Source organism: Lolium rigidum, chromosome 1 (assembly GCF_022539505.1).
Source record: "Lolium rigidum isolate FL_2022 chromosome 1, APGP_CSIRO_Lrig_0.1, whole genome shotgun sequence".
Taxonomy (NCBI): domain Eukaryota; kingdom Viridiplantae; phylum Streptophyta; class Magnoliopsida; order Poales; family Poaceae; genus Lolium; species Lolium rigidum.
This window is the reverse complement of record NC_061508.1, coordinates 267,196,171-267,221,990: the sequence shown is the minus strand read 5'-3', so window position 1 is coordinate 267,221,990 and position 25,820 is coordinate 267,196,171. Positions and strand designations below refer to the sequence as shown.

Sequence of the window (25,820 nt, the reverse complement as noted above, 5' to 3'; positions counted from 1 at the left end):
TCTAAAATCTACCCCTCGATCGTCTCTAAACCTGGGACATTACATGAACGCGGTCATGTAAAGTTAGTCCGAGCCGTTCATCCCACTATGCCATAAAGATGCAAAGTACTCAACTAAAGATAACAAGAGCATCAACGCCCACAAAACCATTGTGTTCTACTCGTGCAACCATCTATGCATAGACACGGCTCCGATACCACTTGTAGGATAACGTTGCATAGAAAACAAAAAAATTCCTACCGCGAACACGCAATCCAAGCCAAGATGCAATCTAGAAGACGGTAGCAACGAGGGGGTATCGAGTCTCACCCTTGAAGAGATTCGAAAGCCTACAAGATGAGGCTGTTGTTGCTGCGGTAGACGTTCACTTGCCGCTTGCAAAAGCGCGTAGAAGATCTTGATCACGATCGGTTCCGGCGCCACGAACGGGCAGCACCTCCGTACTCGGTCACACGTTCGGTTGTTGATGAAGACGACGTCCACCTCCCGTTCCAGCGGGCAGCGGAAGTAGTAGATCCTCTTGAATCCGACAAGCACGACGGCGTGGTGTCGGTGGCGGTGGAGAACTCCGGCGGAGCTTCGCTAAAGCACGCGGGAGCTATGGAGGAGAGGGGGCGGCTAGGGTTTGGGAGGGGTGGCCGGCCTCAAGGGGGTGCGGCCAACTTGTGGCTTTGGTGTGTCCGGCCCTCCCCTATGCCCCTCATTATATAGGTGGATCCCCAAGAGTTGGTCTCCAAGTCTTCGAATAAGACCCGAACCAAAAACCTTCCATAGAGAGGGAAACCTAGCCTAGCTAGGACTCCCACCAAGGTGGGAGTTCCACCTCCCATATGGGGGGTGGCCGGCCCCTAAGGGGAGTCCACTTGGGACTCCTCCCCACTAGGGTTGGCCGGCCATGGAGGTGGAGTCCCATGTGGACTCCACCTTCCTTGGTGGTTTCTTCCGGACTTTTCTAGAACCTTCTAGAACCTTCCATAGAACCTTCCGCGACATTTTATTCACATAAAATGACATCCTATATATGAATCTTATTCTCCGGACCATTCCGGAACTCCTCGTGATGTCCGGGATCTCATCGGGACTCCGAACAAATATTCGAACTCCATTCCATATTCAAATACTACCATTTCAACATCCAACTTTAAGTGTGTCACCCTACGGTTCGTGAACTATGCGGACATGGTTGAGTACTCACTCCGACCAATAACCAATAGCGGGATCTGGAGATCCATAATGGCTCCCACATATTCAACGATGACTTTAGTGATCGAATGAACCATTCACATACAATACCAATTCCCTTTGTCTCGCGATATTTTACTTGTCCGAGGTTTGATCTTCGGTATCACTCTATACCTTGTTCAACCTCGTCTCTGACAAGTACTCTTTACTCGATACCGTGGTATGTGGTCTCTTATGAACTTATTCACATGCTTGCAAGACATTAGACGACATTCCACCGAGAGGGCCCGAGTATATCTATCCAGTCATCGGGATGGATAAATCCCTTGTTGATCCATATGCCTCAACTCATACTTTCCGGATACTTAATCCCACCTTTATAGCCACCCATTTACGCAGTGGTGTTTGATGTAATCAAAGTACCTTTCCGGTATAAGTGATTTATATGATCTCATGGTCATAAGGACTAGGTAACTATGTATCGAAAGCTTATAGCAAATAACTTAATGACGAGATCTTATGCTACGCTTAATATGGGTGTATCCATTACATCATTCATACAATGATATAATCTTGTTATTAATAACATCCAATGTTCATGATTATGAAACTAATCATCCATTAATCAACAAGCTAGTTAAGAGACATACTAGGGACTCTTTGTTGTTTACATATCACACATGTATCAATGTTTCGGTTAATACAATTATAGCATGGTATATAAACATTTATCATAAACATAAAGATATATAATAACCACTTTTATTATTGCCTCTTGGGCATATCTCCAACAAAACAAAGGTTGCCCATTTCTAATAAAAAGAGTTGGTCAAGGGTTTTAAATAAACCAAAAAGTTTTGGTCCAATAACTCATGTAGTACACACATGTTATTATCAGTAACCAATATGCATTAACAGAGACTAACAGTATTTTTCCTAGATGACCAATACTAATACAAGACTAACCCAATTGGATTCACTCAAAAAGGTTAATCATACTATTTTAGGAATTTGCTTGAATCTGAATGTACAGAAAATGAGATCAGTATGCCAAAAATCGTAGAAAAATCATAAAACTATGAGGTCAGTTGCATCAGAAAGGTATTGACTATACGGTTCTAATGCAATTGGTTTCACTCGCAAATTCGTCTCCAAGCTCCTGGACAAAGTCAGATCTGACAAAAACTTGATATGTGCACCATTTCAATTTTAGGTGGTCATTTGAGGTGAGACCAATGAAAAAATGAAGCTACTGTAGAGGACTTTCACCCACAGTTGAGTTTTCTCAAAAAGGTTTTGTAAAACAAATCAAATCTAACAAACAGTGAATATGCATGTTTTCAGAACTTTATTTACTCAAGAAAATCTGTAACGAATTTGAGGATGAAACCAACGCCAAGTTGTAGATCTTTTCATTAGCTAACAGCGGAACTTTGAATCACTCGATTTGGAGCTAGATTTAGAACACCAAGAGGAACTTCAAGATGGAACACTCATGTTGCCATAAGGAGAAGGGTTTGATGTAAAAAAAAAGGAAAACAATTTTTCCTAAGTCACACATGTGTTTTATTAGGTGAGTTATTCGTTTTGCCACTAGAGATATTGTTCTTTGGGTAGCTCAAGACAAAACTCAACAAGCAAAACAAGACAATTCATCTACCAGCAGATCGAAGCAATTCATTATAACAAATAAATCAAGGCAAATCATCAGACAGATTAAGGCAATTCATCTAATTAGTCTTAAGAAAAAGTTTTCGTTCCCCCTAATTTTTTCAATATGGACAACTAATCAAGGTTGCAAAAGTAATAATAATTAACTTCAAGTTATTGGTGCCAGAGATTCAATTTAAACAGGCATTGAATAATTCAGGGTGCAAATTACTGAGATATTGATTTGAGAGTTTAATTTGTCTAACCTTCTCTGAGTTCAAGATTTAGAATGGACTTTTTCCTTCAAAAAAAGGGGGTAAAGATGGATGTGTCTAAGAGCATGATCAGTGTCAATGCGGCAAGCAAATCTAATCATTGTTTACAACTAAAAACATTTTCAGTGGCGTCTCCCAAACAACAACGATGTTTCGTAAAAGCACCAGATTAGTCCATTGGGGGCTGCCGCATGGTTCCGTATTTGGGGCAGCCACTGTCACAAACGTGCGCTCCAAGCATTTTTTTTTACAGTAGAATTTAAATCAAAATAGGATCGTGGCATTCAAAAGTTACAGTTCAAAGTTCCCACCACAGATCATCGCTTATGGCGACAAGGATGTTACAGAACCAAGGCATAAATAAACCTAGATCAATGAGTTTGGTTCCTGACGTGGACGACGGCTCGTGCTCGTCCACAACCACGACGTGGGCCTGCTCGCCCGACACCGAAGTTGTTGTCACGGTCGTAGTCGCAAATATATTGGCTGATGAGATGTCGCCGTAGTCACCGATGCCGTCATCGAGGTCGATGCCGAAGCTACTGCTGATGCCGATGCCACCACCGCTGCCCTTCGAACGTCAATTTCTTGCTAGATCATGTCACGGTAAAACATGTGTGCCGCCTTCAGTTCGTCGCACATTTTTGTAGTGTAGGCGGTCAGAATCATGAAGTCCTCCTTCCTTTTCTTTACTGCGACTATCTCCTTCTCAGTCAAGATATTCTATTCTTGCGCCGACAACAAGGAATTCCACCTCTCGTCACTCTTTTCGCCCCGAATGAGCAACTTCATTGCGACATCGGCGAGGCACTTCTTGTCGATCGGCGCTTGCGCCCTATCGGATGAAGCCACTTCAATCGCGGCTAGGCTAGCCTTCTTATTGCCGATAGGGTGTTCCGCCGAGGTTGCCAGCTGCGCTACTAAATCAATGACGATGTCGGGTATCTTCGCCAATTAAAGGCATGTTTGCCTCCACTTCTCACACTCTTTGATCTTGGTGTATCAATGTAGCAAGGCGAATCCTTTGCCTTAGTGTATCAATGTAACATGGCTTAAAGCAAAAAAAAAAAACAGAAACACATCAATGCATAGCCGATTAATAAAAGACACAATAGGGACGGCCAAGCACTTACCATATTGCCGCGTTCATGGCACTTTCCGGTCTACCTTCAATGTTTGCATGGTAGGCATGGAATAGGTTCATCACATGTTACCCACCGAGTTGACATAGCCTTTTAGATCCTCTTCATTTGCATTCGGGAGTACTCCTTGTCGACGAATTTGCGTTCATCAAACTTCATTTTGACACTCTTCTAATAGGCGCCACTTTTTTGATTGGCTCTTTTGGTTGCATCAATGCTTACCGTCTTCCAAGAATTACACAAACACATATCTTCCAATGCCTAGAAAATCTTTGAAAAGCGGTTTAGAGGAAGGAAACTTTGAACGACGTACGGAAGGACTCACAGTAGCATGCAAGGTTACTTTGCTGTAGCGTGTCCGACGTTGGTTGCCCGTCACTGGAGCAATAATTCAGAAAAGTGCGCGTACGGAGCTAGGGGCTAGGACAGTGAAGTGTCGGCGCTCAAGTCCAGCTAACTAGGGCAGTTCATGCTACTATGGCGCGCGGGAGGAGAAAATTGCATATTGCTACCACAATTGCGGCTAGGGCTTCAGAAAACTACCACTTTTCAGGTCAACTGCAAAAAACTACCACTTTTGTGTTTAATGGTTTCAAAAAACTACCAGTTCTGTGTAACAACCGGTTTGGCCCATTTGATCAAGTTTTTTACAGAGATGGCCCACCATGTCATTCAGATAGAAAACTTGATCAAATGGTGGGCCATTTCTGTCAGAAACATGATTAAATTGGACCAAACCGAGTGTTACACACAATTAGTAGTTTTCTGAAGCAATTAGACGCAAAAGTGGTAGTTTTTTGCAACTGGCCCGAAAAGTGGTAGTTTTTTGAAGCCCTAGCCTCAATTGTGGTAGCAATATGCAATTATCTCCGCGCGCGGGAGTATAGTACCGGCCGGTACTGCACGCGTGCATGCATGCATATGGTCCACGTACGTACGTAGGGACGTGGGATCTTGATTGGCCGGAAGATCGTGTATCATTGCATTGCATTGCATTGCATCGCATTGCATTGCATTGCATCGCATCGCATTGCATTGCATTGGCAGTGTTCCAAACAAATTGAGTTGCCAATGTTAGCCTATCTCTGGCCAACAAATGTTAATTTTTGATCAAACTGTGCGGCGCAGCACCTGCAATCGACCGATGATTATCAGGTCACTCCATGGGCCGACAGCTCGCCACCCAGATCAGGCTGCATGACTGCGCCACACCAGATAAAAAACCATATGCACGCACGTACGCGTGCCGTGGCTCCACGTATACGCACGTGCCGAGGAACATGCCGTGTCACTGCACGCCAAGCGAGTGGCGTGAATTGTACCTTGTTTGGTACCAAAAAATATAACAGCACCATCATTTAAAAATAAGTGTTTTAGTTTAGTCAAGGCTCGATGAAGATATGAGGCGGGACGCCATGGGCTCGATTCCCCTCTTAAATCTCGTCATGGAGAAGACGAAAAGAAGGAGGTCCTCTCGCCTCGGTATGCTGCTCAGCGGATATGCTGCACAGGGGAAGTGGAGTTTCCCATGGTAGATTCATCATGGAGGCGTCCTCGTCGTCGATCTATGGAGTTGAGCGGTGACCTCTCCCACCTCGCGCGGTGCGTGACGATGTTCTCCGGCCAGCGCCCGATGGACTACTACAACCTCCAAGCTTATATGGCATACCGGAGGCCCTCTTGCTTCATCGCAGTTGGCTCCGGCCTGTTCTCACCAAGTGGTTTCATCCCTAGTGGCGTTGAGGTTGGTTGCGGCGAGCTCGTCGGTGGTGGTTTTGGTGTTGTCCTCGATCACATTTCTAGGAAAGCCACAGAGGGCCTTAGTGCAAAATGCATGTAACTGTGTGTAATTTTCACTTTTTATGTCCGTTTCTATAGAATGTATGGCCACCGTTTGTTCGTTAATGAAATCTCTCGGTTCTTCCAAACAGACCGCCGTTCAAAGAAAATACGTAAAACAATAGACCGCCTGGAAGTGAAAGTTGTCAAATCGTGATTCTGAATCGGATCGGAACCTCTATGGTCGGATCGCAAACCGTAGGATCTTAACTTTTAGAATCGTAAAATCTTAGATTCTACCTTGCAGAATCGTAAAATCGTTCACTTAGTTTGGGTCGTAATTAAAGTCGTAGGATCTTAACTTCTAGAATCGTAAAATCATAATTCTGACAACTATGTGTGTGCCACATGCATGCGCGCATGCTAGCTTCTATATCATTGATTCATTATAAGTTTTTTTGTTCGAAACACAACCCCACGCACACATATCCTAGCCATATAAGCACGGGCGCCTCACAATTATTGAAAGTCGTCTTCCAGAGAATAAAAAAGTATTCCATGTTTCTTTTTTGAAACAAAGAATAGTATTTCATGTTTTTATGAGACATCAAAACAACAAACATGAGGTTTAATTTATAGTGGGCTAGCTGTACCTCTATCGTAACCATTCAACTATAAATTGGTTCTTCCATCAAAAGCTTTTTAGAAACAGTACAAACGCATATACTCACATGCATACTTATCTATATGAACGCCCCTACACTCTATTCCAATAAAAATCTCGAAAAGTCACCACAGGTATCTCGTGACGACCATCCTTTCTGTTCATCCAACTTCGAACAGATAATTTGTACCATGCATGCACGTGTGTCCATAAGTGTCGGCGTGCGATCTTATCTGTGCACGCAGGCCGCCTGCAGGGGCTGGCCGGCCTGGGCAGTCGATTCGGGAATCGGCAGGACAGCACCTGATGACTCGGTGAGTTCATACGTGTCGATCCATGCATGCATTCCACCGTGAGTTCCATACACGGCCGGGGAGCTCTTCAGATGAGTCTGTCTGTTAATCACGGGACGGTACATTATATATAGTTGTGTCGACTTATCAAGTAAAACTTCACTATATCGGAAGTTGTTACCAAGTAAAATTTCACTATATATATCGGAAGGCGTTTACATTATATATAGTTGTGTCGACTTACCAAGCAAAACTTCACTATATAGATGATGTGGTAAATTATTATAACCGGCTGCCGGCTACCATATTATGTGCTTCGCCACAAGAGACATGACAGGTGCGCGTCGGCAACAAAAGTGGCTACATAGCTAATTTGAATTGAGCCGTACTTAGAACAAAAGCAATAATATAGCCATCAGCTGGCTATATACTTCATGCCATGTCAACTAGAGCCATCATAAATATGCACTTATACAATAGATTGACTATAAGGTTAGCTTTGTCAAATATTTAATACTTATTTTTTTGATAGCTGTGCTTGCATGCAAGACACAAGCAAATATGCGCTCAATGCATATAGCCGGCAAAGAGTCTGCCACTAGCTGCATGCGGGCTGTACTGGTTTTGGTTCTTGTGCTAGAGCTGGCGATAGATGAAGCGCCCTTTTCTTTTTTCTCTCTTCCTTTCTCTTAGCTCTAACTAGGATTTTATTGATGTGGATCTTTTTATAGCCTGCTGAGTAGGCACTATTGTACATGCTCTTAGCCTAGTAATCGGCATGGCGCGGGGCATGCTTGTTGCAGTTCCACACCACCTCCACGGCGGAGGTGTACATCTGCATTTCGAAGCCGTCGTTCATGTACTCAAACATCAGTGTGTGTCGTTGACGGTCACCTTGCTATTTATGAAGAAGTTTTTCCACCCCTTGAAGAAGACGAGAGCCTGCTAGAGTGACAATGCATGTACACCTGGTTCTCGCACCACAGCCACCGGTCTGGATTGGCGTCTTCACGGACTGCTGCTTGATCCATACCTTCTTAGCTAGCACCGTCTCCAACAGCTAACGGAACGGACGACTTGAGGTCCGTGATACAAACCTGCACATAGAAATATGGCACCCTATATAGGGTATGGTGCCCCACCTGTTATAAAGCGACAAGTAAATAATGAAGAACGAAAGAAAACGCAGCGAAAGAAAACGCAGCGGAGACATAAGATTTTAACGTGGAAAATCCTTCCAACACAAAGGGAAAAAAACCACCGACGCCGGCCAGCAAAACTTCACTATATCGGATGGTGTTTACAAATGCCGTGTGTTATCTTATAATCTGATAAATCATAGCCGGCGGCTTACAAGAGGTATATATAGACGCTTCGGCCCAAGCCTACTGGCGACGGGAAGCTCGCTCCGCTTGTTAGAAGTTAGCCTCCAATTTAGAATGAATTTGGATCACAATATAACACCACCCTTGCAGGCCACCCCTTATGCTTCCTGGGAAGGTCTAACGTGTTGACAACAGCCATCAAGCCTGGTATATCAGGCATGAGCTGCACGACTGGGATGAAATCATCCCCCTCTACAAAGGCTCGATGTAGTTCTACAGAAGCTTCCAGTTCTACAACATGATGATCAATACCAATGAATGGCCACGATGATCACTAATGTGGCATGGACTAGCTTGTCAATGCTATAGCACGGTGATGACGAGGCATGAATTGTCAATGCCAAGGATGCGGTGATTCTGCCATGGCGCGGTCACCGCCGTGCTTGTCGAAGCACTACTAACACTACATCTAACACTACGGCGACAACATCTAACACTCCCACGCCTAATCTAACACCAACGACTAAATGTAACAATGAATTACACCATGCCATGACAGATTAAAAAAACACCTAACCCAAATCAAAAAGGGGAATTTTACTTACCATTGAATGAGGGACAATGTCAACCCCGTTACAAGATGCATCCCCGCCTCTGCTGGAGGTGTTCTCGACGCAGGTGTGGTAGCCGGCCGATGCGGAAGCCGATGCTCCTCCGTGGCTCATGGCCGACGGTCCCGCCATTGTGGCCGCTCAAGGTGGTGCGTGCACTACAACAAAAGCAGCCCATATTGACATTATTTTTTCCTTGTAGAGACGGTATCTCTACCTCCACATTACAGTTGAGACGATTTATTAAGTGTCACATATGTGCCACTACATTCAGTGTATCTAGGACTAAAGGACAGTCCAAAACTATATTTACATACTGGAAGACATTCGTAGGGGCACTACATATTGTCCATACACTTTATAAAACATTAGTAAAGACATTTCTTTATGTCATTATTCTATAGCATAGATATAATAAATTATAAAAAGTTCGAAGCAATCCTCGAACCTTGAGGAATAGTTTTTACTCATCTAACCACTTGGCCTCACACAACATCTTGCTAATACTCTTAAAGAAAATCTTATCAGTACTATATTGAATGCCGTAAAGTTATGTAAAGTGCATCTACAAAATATAAATAGTGTCTCAAACTCTATCTGTAGCTATAATGTAAGGTCATTTCAGGAAGTGTCTTAAATACCACTATATGCTCATGACAAAAAAAAAGTGTCAACCAGTGTCTCTACACTTAAGACATTTTAGATGGTGTCTAAAAGAAGTGTCTCTACTGAAGGAAAGTGTCTCTACACTATTATTTAACAATTTGGTAGAGGCAAATCATGAAGTGCCTCTACAAGAAGTTTTTGTTGCAGTGGTGTCACGACAAGAAGGCAACACCCGTATTTAGAAAAGGTTGAGCAAATTATTTTTGTGACGGAGGAGTGTCAAAGCTAAACTTTAGATAACGCAGACCTTGTAAGTCTAATACTTCTGGGCAGAGAGAGCACTCATTAGAAAACAGTGAATAACAAATAGTATTTAATTTATCAATGTAAAATTATGAATTTAACAAGTTTCAGTACTATATGATACTAGCAAATGTCCTACAACTAGGTTGCATGTCAACCTGCCACCCATTATGTACATATACAAAATACGGAACACCTCCAGATGCGGCTCGCTCATTTGCTAATATCTTTTTCTCGATAAGGCATGTACTAGGGCCATGCGTCCTAATCACCCAATTAGCCGACATACCGATGTATATCGTCTCCAGATCAATTGTTGCCTGTGCACATGCAGTAGCATGATGCATGTAGGCCGGCAGATATTGTATCCAGTCTCCACTAGTAGCAATGCAGGTCTGGAAGCACACTGCTTCAGGATGTGTGTAATATACAAGTCTATCCCCTATCGGTTCCTCTATCTGATTAATCATCGCCATTTGTGCATTGTTAGTTCATGTTCCTGCCATTCCTCGTAAACTATCCTTTCCACGAATTATTGAACGTGCTAGACGTACTACTTTAATTAACGTCACTAGTGACATATATATACTGTAGGTAGGTAAAAATTGATCAATATAGCACCGGCCATATAGCAGACACTATAGATAAAAATCGAGAGTGAGCTGATATAACTTCCATATGCTGATTGACATGTGTATGTCACAATTGCAGTTCTATTTAAGCAAAGTTTGGAGAAAATATTTATGACTAATTATGGCATTAAGCATCAGATCACCGCACATCACTGAAGAAGCTAGCTATCAGTAGTTATTATTAATTATTATGGAGTTCATATCTCTCAACCCATATCACTGTATCAGGGCAGACACGATCGAAATGGCGATATATGGTTGATATATATGCTTCTGACATTCATGTATAAACTATATGTATATTTAGACTTTGATTTGGCATAAACATTTGATTTGGTTATCGTTGCGTGCATGTGGGAGACAGCATGTACGACAGTACGAGCAAGGAAGAATGGGAAAAAGATGCTCACACTGGCTAGTGTGGTTAGTGCCAGTCTGATCAAGATTTTTATTTGACGAAAACAGTCTGATCATGTTAGCTGGAGAACTCTAGAACATACACGGTTTAATATAGAAAATGCACGTACGTTAAGTATGTTTTCTCTGCATAAATCAATCCACGCTGTTAGTCCATCTTTTGTTTGACCTTCTGCTCCGTCACGAACATCTCTATATTTTTTTAGATTCACACGAACATCTCTATATGGATACATTCTATAGCTATTTACATTGTCAATTACAGTTATCTTTATTATATGTATCGATTGCACAATAAGGTCATCATCGGTAAATGCAAAGTCTATTGAGATGGTCCGCAAATCCAAAAAATGACGGATGACTTGGGATTCCAAATCTCAAAAAAAAAAAAAATCCTTGGCACTTCGCTTCAGATGGCTATGGCATGAAAGGACGAGGAGCCCATTCCTTGGGTTGGACCTAGAAACCCTTGCAACGTCATGAACTACTTGCGGTATCTTTTGGCTACAAAAGTTACCATTGGTAACAGGAAGAAAGTGGTATCTTGGCTCAATGGATTTCGTCCCAAAGATATCGCCTAGCTTATCTTTGATCTAACAAAAAAAGACCAAGTGCTAACTCTAGAAAATGACTTTTGGGTGTCCAAAATTAACACCCAAGAGTGGACGTGGATTTTGCCAGGACGATATGGCACCTAGACCATATCTCCCACCGTCCATTGCATCAAGATTGGTGATGCTAAATTTGCAAAAAGATCCTATATTTTATCAAATTCCTAGGTAGAAGTCCTTCTGTTGTTTATAAAGTTCCCCACAAATTGCTACATGGATCCAACCCTGTTATTTTGAAGCTCTTCACAAATTGAAGATGGATACCTAACACAGCAAAATAAGTTCTTCACAAACACTGTGTATCCATTTTAGATCTTATAAATTTCTTCACAATATGTTATAAGTAATATTTATCCACATAAGATCTAACAGAGTCAAACAAAAGTATCCATGAAAATATTACTCCCTCTCTCACAGTTTATTAGGCATGCGCGTACCCCTAGATCGCAAATTTGATCAAGTTAGCATTAGACTAGTCACAATGGGAGGTATCAGACACTAGTATCATGCACATGATATTAGTTTATGATACTACCCCACAATGCATAGTATCAGAAGATAGTATCATAGTATCATCATATTTAATGTTTTGTAGAATCTCAATGCAAATTTATGTACATCATGTGTTTGCCATTAAGTTTTCTAGTTTTACGTGCTATGATACCACACTCATCTCTCACCTCATTAATTGATGCGTCACATCAGATTTTTACCAACATGGCATGCATGATACTACTTATGATACTTCCATTGTGACTAGTGTTAGTTATATGTTATAAAAATTATATCATGGAAAGTTTAGATGTTGTATTTTCTAACGATATAATTTTTGCATTATATAATTTAAATTATATAGGTTAAATTGGCGACCTAGGGATAATTTAAACTAAGATGGAGGGAGTACATAAGATCCATGTGAAACATGCATCGGATCCATGTAAAGAGATTCACAAATCTAGTAGATCCATAACAAATACCGGTGGATCCATGTAAAGCAATTCACAAAACTTATGGATCCATAAGAAACTGTTGCGGTCAGAAACCCACCGGTGGGCAGCGACGGGCAACACCGTAGAGCCGGGAATCTCCCAGGACTGCGGCTGGCCCTGGTCCCTCCGAGCGACGGCCCGCAAAGCCTTCTGCACACACGTCCCATGCTGATGCAAGGGCGTGCCACCTGACCTATACCTGGTCAGGAAGGTGTTGGATGATGCCTCGCTTAGTTTCCTGCATGGCATACACGTAAACGTTAAATACGAGCCTCGATCGGCTCTCAGGTTGTCCTGTGAATCGGCTCAAAGAGCCGATCCACCCATGATGCGTACGAGGTGTACGATCAGATGGTGGTCCTGCTTGATCAAGATAAAGCTGAAGCGACCTACTACGATTTGGGGTTTTCACCGCACAATCGGAACATCCTACTCGTGATTGGGCCTCGCGACCGCGCACGGTGATCGTAAGCCGATCCTAGACAGGGCCTAAAAACCAACACGAGGTTGATCCTCGGAACGTCCCGTCTAGGGCTAGCAAACGACACCCTACACGCCGCCGGATCCTCCAACCCTTTGTAAGGCCTAACAATGCGGATATTAAACTAATCCTTGAAGAACAAGGAGCAATCATAACGGATCGGATCTACTAAACGAAGTGATCAGCGGGTGCCGCCCTTACACCCGTGACAGGCGTAAGGGCGGCTAGATGCCTAAGGGTTGCACGACAATAGCATATGATACGAAGAACAATGCTAACCCTAAAACATCTATGATAACTACGTTGCTCGCCATCAAAAAGGCTTCAGTACAAGCAACGCATGGAGGACGAATAAACGTGTGCTGCCTAGATCGCAAGATGCGATCTAGGCAGCATGGTGCTTACCCGGAAGAAACCCTCGAGACGGGGGAGTTGGCGATGCGCCGAGATTGGTTTGTGGTGAACGTTGGTTGTTGTTTATTTCATAAACCCTAGATACATATTTATAGTCCGGGGACTTTCTAATTCAGGCGTGCACCTAACCGTGCACGGGTTAAACTCTAACTTCTAACCGACACGTATCCTACTATGGTACAGATACACGGGTAATTAGCCCAAACTTGGTACACAAGGCCGATTCATGCATTTCTTCTATATATATATTCTTCAAACCCATCTCCAATTGCGGCCCACCTCTGATCCGGTCAAATTCTGGTGATAACACATGCCCCCCTGGTTTTGGAAATGACATTTCCAAAATCATTACGCTTTTCCTTCGTCGGGTCATGTCGTGGCAGAGCAGAAACCGCCGCAGAATCCTTCATCATGATGCCTTGCCTCCTCCACTTCTCTGCGTGGCCTGACAACTTATTTTTTCCTTCTGTTGGGCACCACTTCCTCGGAAACTGCTGTGGCATTGAACCTCCACTGTATCCTTTATTTAACCGCGTCGAGCAGTTCGCCCTTTCACCCTCCTGCTCCGTACTAGCCATCGGCAAAGAACCCCCATTCCTCCGTAGCCATGTCTTCTTCCTCATCTTCCTCTTCCGGTCTTTCCTGGTGGACATACGCGCACCAGAAGAATGGGACCAGGAAGACCACGCCTCCTCCATCTGGTCCGAGGACGACCAGTCCTTGACCAGCGGGGATGAAGATCTCCAGTTCCTCGCCGATGGGGAACTGGAATCGGAAAGCGAGGATGACCTGTTCCCCTGGGACGGCTGCCCCTCCTCTGAAGAAGAGGAGGAGGAAGACGACGACGACTCCCTCGAGGGCTACCCGCCAGCGAAACGCCTCCGCATGTGGTGGGACGACGACGACAGCGATGATGAAGAAGAGGATGAAGCTCCCGTAGAGGGCTACGGGAGCAGCGACGAGGAGCCCATCGGCAGTAGTGCCGATGAGAGCTCCGAGGACGACGACGACGAGGGCAGTGACGGCCCGTAGATAGGATCTACTAGTGTAGGTCTAGTAATAGAAGTTTGGTCAGCAGACCCTTCTTTTGTTCTTCCTCCCTTGAGCAATCGGCTCTTTCTTTGTAAGAAATCTTGTTTATCAATGAAGAATTTCTCCAATTTGATTTCGCCGATTCCTTTTTATGCTAATTTAGCCGATTGTCAACTCGGTCAATGTTTAATGAGCCGATTGCCACACATCGGTCCCCCATAATCCGCTCTTCATCTCTTTGAGTGATCGTGAACTTGGTCAATGCTCAATAAGTCAATGTCAACGTACCAATCCTTCACGATCTATCCTTCACCTTTTCGACCGATGACTTGGAGCTCTGGTGGACAATGAGGCAGACCAATGCCTTCAAAAGAGCCCTAAAACCGCTGCTGAAACAACTTGTCGTTGAAGCCGAGACTTCTGTAGTACAGATATCCCCTGCTCTGTTCCTTTACAGCAACCAGATAGCCCAGAGCCAATTCTCTATCGGTGATGATGGATCCCTCTTTTGCAAGAACTCATTGCTTTTGAGAGGAATTGCGTTGCGGGGCCAGCCGATGACTCTTCAATCGGCTTCTAAAAACAGAGCATCCACGAGGCCAGCTGCCCCCCGAGCCTCAGTCGAGGTGAAAACAGTGATGAGGACACATAATTCAGACAAACAGACCCGGGCTCGATCATGTCTGAGAGAGCTACCATGCAGAGCCAGCCGAGCCGATCACTTTCCTTCCGTTGAAAGCCGATATGTAGATAATCACCAACGGCTTAACTCCTCTGACAGCATTGCCTTGTGCCCTGAACACGCAGCGGGTAGCTCCTGTGTCATTTTGCTAGAGTCGATGGCTATGCATCGGCTTTGTTCCTCAACTGCGTGAGAAAAAAAAATTACGGGCCGATTTTTCTATCGGCCCCCAATGTTTCACTGCACATGTATCGCACATGTTCATCTGATTAGGTGCCCCCCCGAGCCGATTCTGCCAGGTAACTGCTGAAATCGGCTCTGTGATTAGCCAAGGCACTCTATGTGAACGTCGGCTCTGTTAGGACCAGTGTGGACTTCTTCCAGCTCATCAGCCGACGTAAACCCATTGCCCCTTAGATCGTCATTGAACCCAGGCAAAATGTATGGTGAGGATAATTTTGGCCGATTGCTGGAATCGGCCTCCATGTTGTTTGCTCGATGAAGGTTTTGTAACGTTCCTCCATAGATCCTTGGGGCCGATCTCCTGGATCGGCATCGCCACGTTCGTTCATCGATGTTGCTTTTGTTACACGGTCAGGCCGGTGGATAAAACCAACCTAACCCCGCCCTTTGTCACGTCGATGCTTTCTCGTGACTTCTCAAAGATGACCGGCCGTGGGCCGCGATCAAGTTGTGCCACGAGTGCTTCGTCTAATCCTGGAGCACTAAACTCCATTGGAAGGATGAACACCATGTTTGTGCCGGCCGATGCCTCATCATCGGCTTTCTTTGTCTCAGGGCGCCACTCTTTCCTTTGTGGTCGACCTTCTTCGTCCGGGGTTCGCTGAATTTTAGCGGCCAGATCGAGGCCGCGCCTTCCTCAACGTGTGCGGGTATAACCTTTCGGCTTCCTCCAACCCACGTAGACGCTGAACCCTTCGCTTTTGGGAACGGGCTGAGCCCATCGGGGCACCACCTTGGCCGATGATACTTGTCTTCTTCTTCATCATCGTCCTCTAGTTCCTCGAGATCTTCCACCCGAGCGGACTCAACATGCTTGTTCCGAGGCGGGAGAGGCCCTAGACGCTTGAACACGGACACGTTAGGCTGCATCCTTCTTCTTTTGTTTGCATTACGGGCGGTTGCCGATTGTTGGCAATCGGCTCATTCCTGAATCCCAGCAGTGTCTGAAGAAGGGGCAGTCCCAGTGCCTATCCACGTCGTCTTGCTCTCTCGACTTTTCCTTGGCATGGCGCTCATACCTCTCCTCGTCGCGATCATGCCGACGTTGTCTCCTGGCGTCCCTAGCCAGCCGATCTCTTTCATCCTCGTTGTTGTACCATCGGCGTTGGTCATATTGACCCACATACTTGTTGAGGAGGTGATCAGAGAGAGGTCGCTGATATCTCACGTTCCTCACTTCTCCCTCTGTGATGTAGCGCTTGCCGTCGTGGCGGAGCCGATCGCGTGGAGCGGCTTCCTCTGTGTCTTTGCTATGAGAGCAGCTGCCCTCATCTCCGTCCTTACCACAGTGGTGCCCAGGTCCCACCATGTTGATATTGCACGAGAAATCTGGCTGGCACCCTCCATGGTAAGTATACTCCACCATGTTAACGGCGGGGAAGGGGTGTGTGTCGACCTTCATGGCGTACCGGTTGAAAATTAGCCGCCCTTGTTCTATCGCCATTTGGACCTGCCGACGCCACACCCTGCGGTCGTTAGTGGCGTGGGTGAACGTGTTATGCCACTTGCAGTATGGCTTTCCGTTCAGCTCCTGCACCGTGGGGATCTTGTGGCCTTCGGGTACCTTTAGCTGCTTCTCCTTGAATAAGAGGTCGAAAATCTGCTCAGCTTTGGTCACGTCGAAGTCGAACCCTTTTGGAGGACCTTGTGGCCTAACCCACTTACAGGACATGGGGCTTGCCGCCCGAGTCCATTCAGCCACTGCTACCTCTTGATCTCCCGCGAGCACCTTCATCCTCGTTCGCCTCAACCAGGACCACCGCACGCTTGAATTTGTCCTGGTAAACATCCGGGTGGCGCCGTTCATATGCCGGCAGCTTTTGCACCATGTGCGCCAATGAAGGGTAGTCTGCTTGGGAGGCCACGTCCTTGATCGATGATGAGAGACCCACCACCGCCAACTCGACTGCTTCTTTTTCACTTACGTGAACCGAATAGCATCGGTTCCTAACGGTCCTGAAGCGCTGGATGTATTCTGACACTGTTTCCCCGCGCTTCTGTCGTACTTGTGCTAGATCGGCAATACCAGCCTCGGAAGCCTCTGAGTGATACTGTATGTGGAACTGCTCTTCCAAGCTGCTTCCAAGTCCGGATTGAGTTCGGTGGCAGCGATGTGTACCACCCGAAAGCCGATCCTGTGAGGGACTGTGCAAAGAACCTCACACGCAGCTCGTCTGATGCTAAGATCGTGCCCAGTTGTGCCAAATATCGGCTCACATGCTCGATGGAGCTGGAACCATCTGATCCATTAAACTTGGTGAAATCAGGGAGTCGATATTTGGGTGGTAGTGGGATCAATTCGTACTCATTAGGGTACGGCTTGGAATAGCCGATTGTCCTCCTTTTTCGGCATCATGCCGAACTGATCTTTCGAGATTGTACAAATCTGATCCGCGGTGATGGCTGCAGCGTCGAACTCCGAAGATTCGCCGGGGTGGCATACTTAGCCAGCCATGCTTGCTTTTCCAGCTCCGAGCCAACTGCAGGAGCTGAGCTCGAAGGTTTGTCGGAGTGGCATACTTAGCTAGCCACGTCTCGCTTCTCAATATCCGCTCCCGACGTTCCTCCCGCTCGTTCCGAAGTCCCTGCTGTTGCAGCCTGGTTCGAGAGTGCCCGATTCATTGCAGTCGGCACGTATGCGCACGTGTATCCGTGCGGGATCTCCTTGGGCGCCTCATGTAGGAATTGGTAGTAACTAGGGTCACCACCAATCTTGTAGACGACGTATGCCGATGAGTTCGGCACTTCGGTGCTGCCAACGCGAACGGCAGCGGTGGACGGGACCGGAGTGGCATCTCTCCTTGGTAAGTCCCCGAGCCGGTCCTGACGAGAGTACTGATGGCTCATGATTTCCTGGATCACGCGAAGAGCGACACGCTCCAAAGTGTTCACCAGGCTCTCAGAATGGCGGTGCAGCGAATGAGCCACCATGAAGTTGATCTCCTGACGCAGCGACCTGGTGCGTTCTTCTGACGGGGTGGACAGGTCCACTCCATCGAGCGCGCCTTAGGTGAGAACCCTTTCCACCCGATGCCATGTGAGCGGGTTACGTGAAAAGAGCCGATGAGGTCGGCTTCGAGGACTGCCTTGATCTCGTCATGCTTCTTCTTGAGCTCGTCGGTCCGACCCTCGTACTTGACCGGAGTGCCTTCCGCCATCTCAGATGTAGATGGCGATGCGGTGGATGTCGAAGATTGTCCCACCGGGCGTGCCAGAATGTGTTGCGGTCAGAAACCCACCGGCGGGCAGCGACGGGCAACACCGTAGAGCCGGGAATCTCCCAGGACTGCGGCTGGCCCCTGGTCCCTCCGAGCGATGGCCCGCAAAGCCTTCTGCACACACGTCCCATGCTGATGCAAGGGCGTGCCACCCGACCTATACCTGGTCGGGAAGGTGTTGGATGATGCCTCGCTTAGTTTCCTGCATGGCATACACGTAAACGTTAAATACGAGCCTCGATCGGCTCTCGAGTTGTCTCCGTGAATCGGCTCAAAGAGCCGATCCACCCATGATGCGTACGAGGTGTACGATCGGATGGTGGTCCTGCTTGATCAAGATAAAGCTGAAGCGACCTACTACGATTTGGGGTTTTCACCGCACAATCGGAACATCCTACTCGTGATTGGGCCTCGCGACCGCGCACGGTGATCGTAAGCCGATCCTAGACAGGGCCTAAAAACCAACACGAGGTTGATCCTCGGAACGTCCTGTCTAGGGCTAGCAAACGACACCCTACACGACGCTGGATCCTCCAACCCTTTGTAAGGCCTAACAATGCAGATATTAAACTAATCCTTGAAGAATAAGGAGCAATCATAACGGATCGGATCTACTAAACAGTGATCAAGCGGGGTGCCGCCCTTACACCCGTGACAGGCGTAAGGGCGGCTAGATGCCTAAGGGTTGCACGACGATAGCATATGATACGAAGAACAATGCTAACCCTAAAACATCTATGATAACTACGTTGCTCGCCATCAAAAAGGCTTCAGTACGAGCAACGCATGGAGGACGAATAAACGTGTGCTGCCTAGATCGCAAGATGCGATCTAGGCAGCATGGTGCTTACCCGGAAGAAACCCTCGAGACGGGGGGTTGGCGATGCGCCGAGATTGGTTTGTGGTGAACGTTGGTTGTTGTTTATTTCATAAACCCTAGATACATATTTATAGTCCGGGGGACTTTCTAATTCAGGCGTGCACCTAACCGTGCACGGGTTAAACTCTAACTTCTAACCGACACGTATCCTACTATGGTACAGATACACGGGCAATTAGCCCAAACTTGGTACACAAGGCCGATTCATGCATTTCTTCTATATATATATTCTTCAAACCCATCTCCAATTGCGGCCCACCTCTGATCCGGTCAAATTCTGGTGATAACAGAAACACCACTCGATCCAAAGGAAGAAAAGAAAAAATTAGATCCAGCCCGCCGCCGGCGTCCACCCGTGACGCCGCGGCTCGGACGTGCTAGCTAGCGGCGGCTTGGATGATGCCCGGCCGTGCTTGACCACGGTGCGAGGTGGCGCGCGACGAGGAGGCGGCCCGTCCGACGTTGGTGGTGCTCGACAAGGAGGCGGTCGATCCAACGTCGGCGGCGCGCGAGCGGCGGACCGCCTGATGCAGTGCCAACCGCCGGAGTTGCCGCGCGCAGGAGGCGGCGGCGGGATGGAGACGACGCCGTTTGGTACCTTGCGGGGTGGCGCCGTGGTAGGCGGAGGACAGCACCGTGCATCCGGCGACGAGGAGGCTGCCGGTTCGACGCCAGCAGCGAAGGAGGGCGCCGAGCTCGAGTAAGGAGGCGGCGGCGGCTGGATGTGTGGGATTTGGTTTAGGGTTTCGGGAGGATTTGTTGGTTTTATACACAAATCTGAGGAGACTACATCCTAATTAGAGAAAAGTGTAGGGTCATTTTTGCAAAATGGTCGAGCAAGAATCTCCAACTGTATCAGACGGGAGGGATACGGTCTGGGCGCCATAACATCTGCTCCTTTGATTTATCGCCCAAGAGTGACTTTCTCTAGATTACTTTGTTCAATTCTCCAAGCTTTGAGAAATGCTTGACACCGAGCACATCGATAACAACACTGAAGCATACCAATGATGGATGCTACTCGGCTACATCGGCTTGCAAGATGCAATTCAAGGGTCTTACTATGGTTTTCATGCCATCCTTGGTTTGGAAGCCTGAGTATACCAAAATAACCACTCTACCTCGAAAATATTAGTGGCAAAAATCAAAGATGAGGCAACCATGTGGTGTCTCACCGGGGCAAAAGCATTGAGTCATGTAATGCCGGCGGGGTAGTATTTTCTTTTTGTTTTTTCTTGGCCTTCCTTTGCCAAGAGTTGGTTTTTAAGATCTCTAAGAAATTTCTCTTTAACCAATGAAAATGGCAAATCTTTTGGCCGAAAAAACAATTCAAACTCTTCACCTGGAGCTACTTATTGTTTCTGTGAGTAGCAGTACTTAACTACGACAAATAGTAGAGACTAGAGAGGATAGTAACCCCTGCAACTACACAATGCATGCTTGATACTAATGGACATGATATGTCTTTTCGCATGTGAAAAGACATAGAAATTGATCGATGATTAGTATGTCGATCTGCTTTACAGGCTTACATGGGTGGTGCATTGCATCGAGACTCAAGGATGACTTACATGCATACTGCATATATGTCCTAATAATGCATGTGCGTTTGGATAAGAAGAGAGTGGGGACGAGCGCGCGTGCGCATGCATGCATGCACGCATGTTTCATGGATCACTGCATGATATGTTACATCATTCACATCCCTATCGTCCAAAATCAGACGTAAGGACACTTCAAATTTATCTCTGTTTATTTCTTTGTGTTCTATTACCACGCATTCTTACCATCACCTATATAGGTGCATAGTTCATTACTGCTTTAATTGTTGATTCGGACTAAAATATCTAATCATAAGCTCATCAAGAGTAATTTATTTTTCGATAAAGGGAATATATTAATATCGAAGGATACCAATCCTCTGCAACAACGCAATACCCTAAAACATTACGGATGCACACAGCCAAAAAAAGAGAAAGAGAAAACTAAGAAATAAAAGTCCCGCTACAACATCACAGCCCTAGCAACAATAATACAACCACCACCAAGACAACACCTGAAAATCAGACTCTTCAAAAGCGACGCCTCCAAGAAGGGAACAACGCACTAGCATCGTCGCCGCCCGATCAAAGATCTTAGGTTTTCACCCTGAAGATAGTCTTCGCTCTCAAAACAAAGCCTTCAACAAGGACATTGCCAGGCACAATCAGTTAAGGCCAGACCTTGGGTTTTCACCCTGAAAGGTAAGACTCCGAACTTCACATGTGCTGCCGCCCCCACTTTCATATCATTGTTGTGAAGTCTGGAACACCAAGCAGGCCCCTCAACAGCGCAAAGACTAGAACCTCCATTAGCTAGTCCTCCAATCCGGCCTTCATGATATTCTCTTCTTCTGACTTCACCATGGATCAGTTGTCACTTGGTGTCAACACAGAAAAGAGCTTCGCGCCGCTCCCTCCAGACCAAACGGTAGGAATAAAAGCATGGTGCGCACGACCGAATACCACCGATCCATCCAATTCCAGGCAATAAAAGCACTATTACACTTGCCGACAGCGCCTTCCGAAACTCAACACACCGGCCAGATCGCGAGTCCAGGCTTCCGGTAGGTCTTCCTCTTCACGCAAGAGAGGCCCTAGGACCGCCGCCTTTATTCAGGTCGGACCCCCACGCCGGCGACATCCCGGGCTGGCCACACCAGCCCTCCACCGCTGACATCAGCCGTCACGGGCTTCCACGCCTCTCCACCTCGCCGCCGGAACATGGTGATAGATCGATAGATCCACCACCACCAACCGCAAGCCGACCCTCTCCGGCAAAGAAGAGGGCCACCTCCACCATCGAACCAAAGGTTGCTGCCATGGGCGACCTCGTGTCGCCGGAGAAGCCCGAGATTGCCTCCACGCACCGGCGAGAGGCGGGGGGGGATGGCGCAGATCATGGCCTGGCCGCCGCCCACCACCAGCCCCTGCCGGGTGATGTCTACGGGTGCTTCTATTCTTGTAGACAGTGTTGGGCCTCCAAGAGTAGAGGTTTGTAGAACAGCAGCAAGTTTCCCTTAAGTGGATCACCCAAGGTTTATCGAACTCAGGGAGGAAGAGGACAAATATATCCCTCTCAAGCAACCCTGCAATCACGATACAAGAAGTCTCTTGTGTCCCCAACACACCTAATACACTTGTCAGATGTATAGGTGCACTAGTTCGGCGAAGAGATAGTGAAATACAAGTTGTATGGATGTATATGAGTGGTAATAGCAATCTGAATAAAATATGGCAGCGAGTAAACATGCAACAGAACAGTAAACAAACAGAGTTTCAGTGTTTGGAAACAAGGCCTAGGGATCATACTTTCACTAGTGGACACTCTCAACATTGATCACATAATAAAACCACTCCACACTCTCTTGTTGGATGATGAACACCACTAATTGTGTAGGGCTACAAGAGCACCTCGATGCCGGAGTTAACAAGCTCCACAACATTCGATATTCATATTTAAATAACCTTAGAGTGCATGATAGACCAACGCAGTCACACCGAGAACTAACATAGCATGCACACCGTCACCGACATACTATGAAAGGGGGAATAAATTGCATCAATACCATCATAGTAATAGTTAACTTCATAATCTACAAGAGATCACAATCATAAACTACGCCAAGTACTACACGATGCACACACCGTCACCATTACATCATGGAGGAGGAATAGTCTACTTTAATAACATCACTAGAGTAGCACATAGATGATATTCAACTAGATCACAAAGAGAGAGATGAACCACATAGCTACAGCAGAGCCCTCAGCCCCGGGGGTGAATTACTCCCTCCTCATCATGGAGACAGCGATGGCGGTGGAGATGACTTCGGGGGCAATTCCCCATTCCGGCAGGGTGAACAGAGACTTCTGTCCCCCGAATTGGAGATTCGCGATGGTGGCGGCGCCCCTGGAGTCTTTCTGGAGTTTCGTCAATTGGTGTCGGGTTTTTAGGTCACGAGGAGTTAAATAGGCGAAGAGGCGGAGTCGGAAGGGCGCCAGGGCTCCCTCCCCATAGGCCGGCGCGGCCAGGGTGGAGCCCGCGCGGCCCTATTGTCTGGGGCCCCTGGGCCTCCCCTTCGGTGTTCTGGTCCGTCTCGATGAATTAAGATATTTGGCTTTCGTTTCGTCGAATTCCGATAATATTGCCCGAACAGCCTTCCTGGAACCAAAAACAGCAGAAAACAGCAACAGGCTCTTCGGCATCTCGTCAATAGGTTAGTTCCGGAAAACGCATAATAATGACATATAATGTGTATAAAACATGTGAGTATCATCATAAAAGTAGCATGGAACATAAGAAATTATAGATACGTTTGAGACGTATCAAGCATCCCCAAGCTTAGTTCCAACTCGCCCTCGAGTAGGTAAACGATAACAAAGATAATTTCTTAAGTGACATGCTATCATAATCTTGATCAATACAATTGTAAAGCACATGAGATGAATGCAGCGATTCGAAGAAATGATGAAGATAATGAGTAAACAAATGAATCATATAGCAAAGACTTTTCATGAATAATACTTTCAAGACAAGCATCAGTAAGACTTGAATAAGAGTTACTCATAAAGCAATAAATTCAAAGTAAAGGTATTGAAGCAACACAAAGGAAGATATAAGTTTCAGCGGTTGCTTTCAACTTCAACATATATATCTCATGGATAAATGTCAACACAAAGCAATATAACAAGTGCAATAAGTAAACATGTAAGAATCAATGCACACAATTAATACAAGTGTTTGCTTCTGGGATAGAAAGAATAGGCAAACTGACTCAACAATAAAGTAAAAGATAAGCCCTTCGCAGAGGGAAGCATTGATTACTATATTTGTGCTAGAGCTTTTCATTTTGAAAACAAGAAACAATTTTGTCAACGGTAGTAATAAAGCATATGTGTTATGTATAAGATATCCTATAAGTTGCAATCCTCATGCATAGTATACTAATAGTGCTCGCACCTTGTCCTAATTAGCTTGGATTAACACGGATTATCATTGCATAGCATATGTTTCAACCAAGTGTCACAAAGGGGTACCTCTATGCCGCTCGTACAAAGGTCTACGGAGAAAGCTCGCATTGGATTTCTCGCTTTTGATTATTCTCAACTTAGACATCCATACCGGGACAACATAGACAATGAGATAATGGACTCCTCTTTAATGCATAAGCATTCAACAACAATTAATATTCTCATAAGAGATTGAGGATTAGTTGTCCAAACTGAAACTTCCACCATGAATCATGGCTTTAGTTAGCGGCCCAATGTTCTTCTCTAACATTATGCATACTCGAACCATTTGATCATGAAAATCTCCCTTACTTCAGACAAGATGAACATGCATAGCAACTCACATGATATTCAACAAAGGTAAAAGTTGATGGCGTCCTCAGAAACATGGTTACCGCTCAACAAGCAACTTATTAAGAAATAAGACACATAAGTACATATTCTTCACCACAATAGTTTTTAAGGCTATTTGTCCCATGAGCTATATATTGCAAAGGCAAAGAATAGAAATTTTAAAGGTAGCACTCAAGTAATTTACTTTGGAATGGCGGAGAAATACCATGTAGTAGGTAGGTATGGTGGACACAAATGGCACGGTTATTGGCTCAAGGATTTGGATGCATGAGAAGAATTCCTCTCAATACAAGGCTAGGCTAGCAAGGTTGTTTGAAGCAAACTCAAGTATGAAAGGTGCAGCAAAGCTCACATATGAACATATTCTAACTATTATAAGACTTTACATTGTCTCCTTGTTGTTCAAACACCTCAACCGTAAAATATCTAGACTCTAGAGATCAATCATGCAAACCAAATTTTAACAAGCTCTATGTAGTTATTCATTAATGGGTGCAAAGTACATGATGCAAGAGCTTAAACATGATCTATATGAGCACAACAATTGCCAAGTATCACATTATTCAAGACATTATACCAATTACCACATGCAGCATTTTTCGTTTCCAACGATATAACAATGAATGAAATAGTCCAACTTTCGCCATGAACATTATGAGCTAAGAACACATGTGTTCATATGAACCAGCGGAGCGTGTCTCTCTCCCACACAAGCATTTATTCAGAGAATGAAAATAACAAAACGAAAATAAAAGCACACAGACGCTCCAAGTAAAGTACATAAGATGTGACCGAATAAAAATATAGTTTCAAGAGAAGAAACCTGATAAGTTGTCGATGAAGAAGGGGATGCCTTGGGCATCCCCAAGCTTAGATGCTTGAGTCTTCTTGAAATATGCAGGGATGAACCACGGGGGCATTGATACGTCTCCGACGTATCGATAATTTCTTATGTTCCATGCCACATTATTGATGATATCTACATG

General features: G+C 45.7%; 1 protein-coding gene across 1 annotated transcript in view; it reads right to left on the bottom strand.

The window, feature by feature from the left end:
• LOC124658462 (protein DETOXIFICATION 51-like) overlaps positions 1 to 25,820 on the bottom strand; it is a 31,008-nt gene that overhangs the window by 390 nt on the left and 4,798 nt on the right. Inside the window, exon 2 of the mRNA XM_047196795.1 lies at positions 23,355 to 23,391. Within this exon, the coding sequence (XP_047052751.1) occupies positions 23,355 to 23,391 (37 nt within the window). The remainder of the gene's footprint in view (positions 1 to 23,354; positions 23,392 to 25,820) is intronic.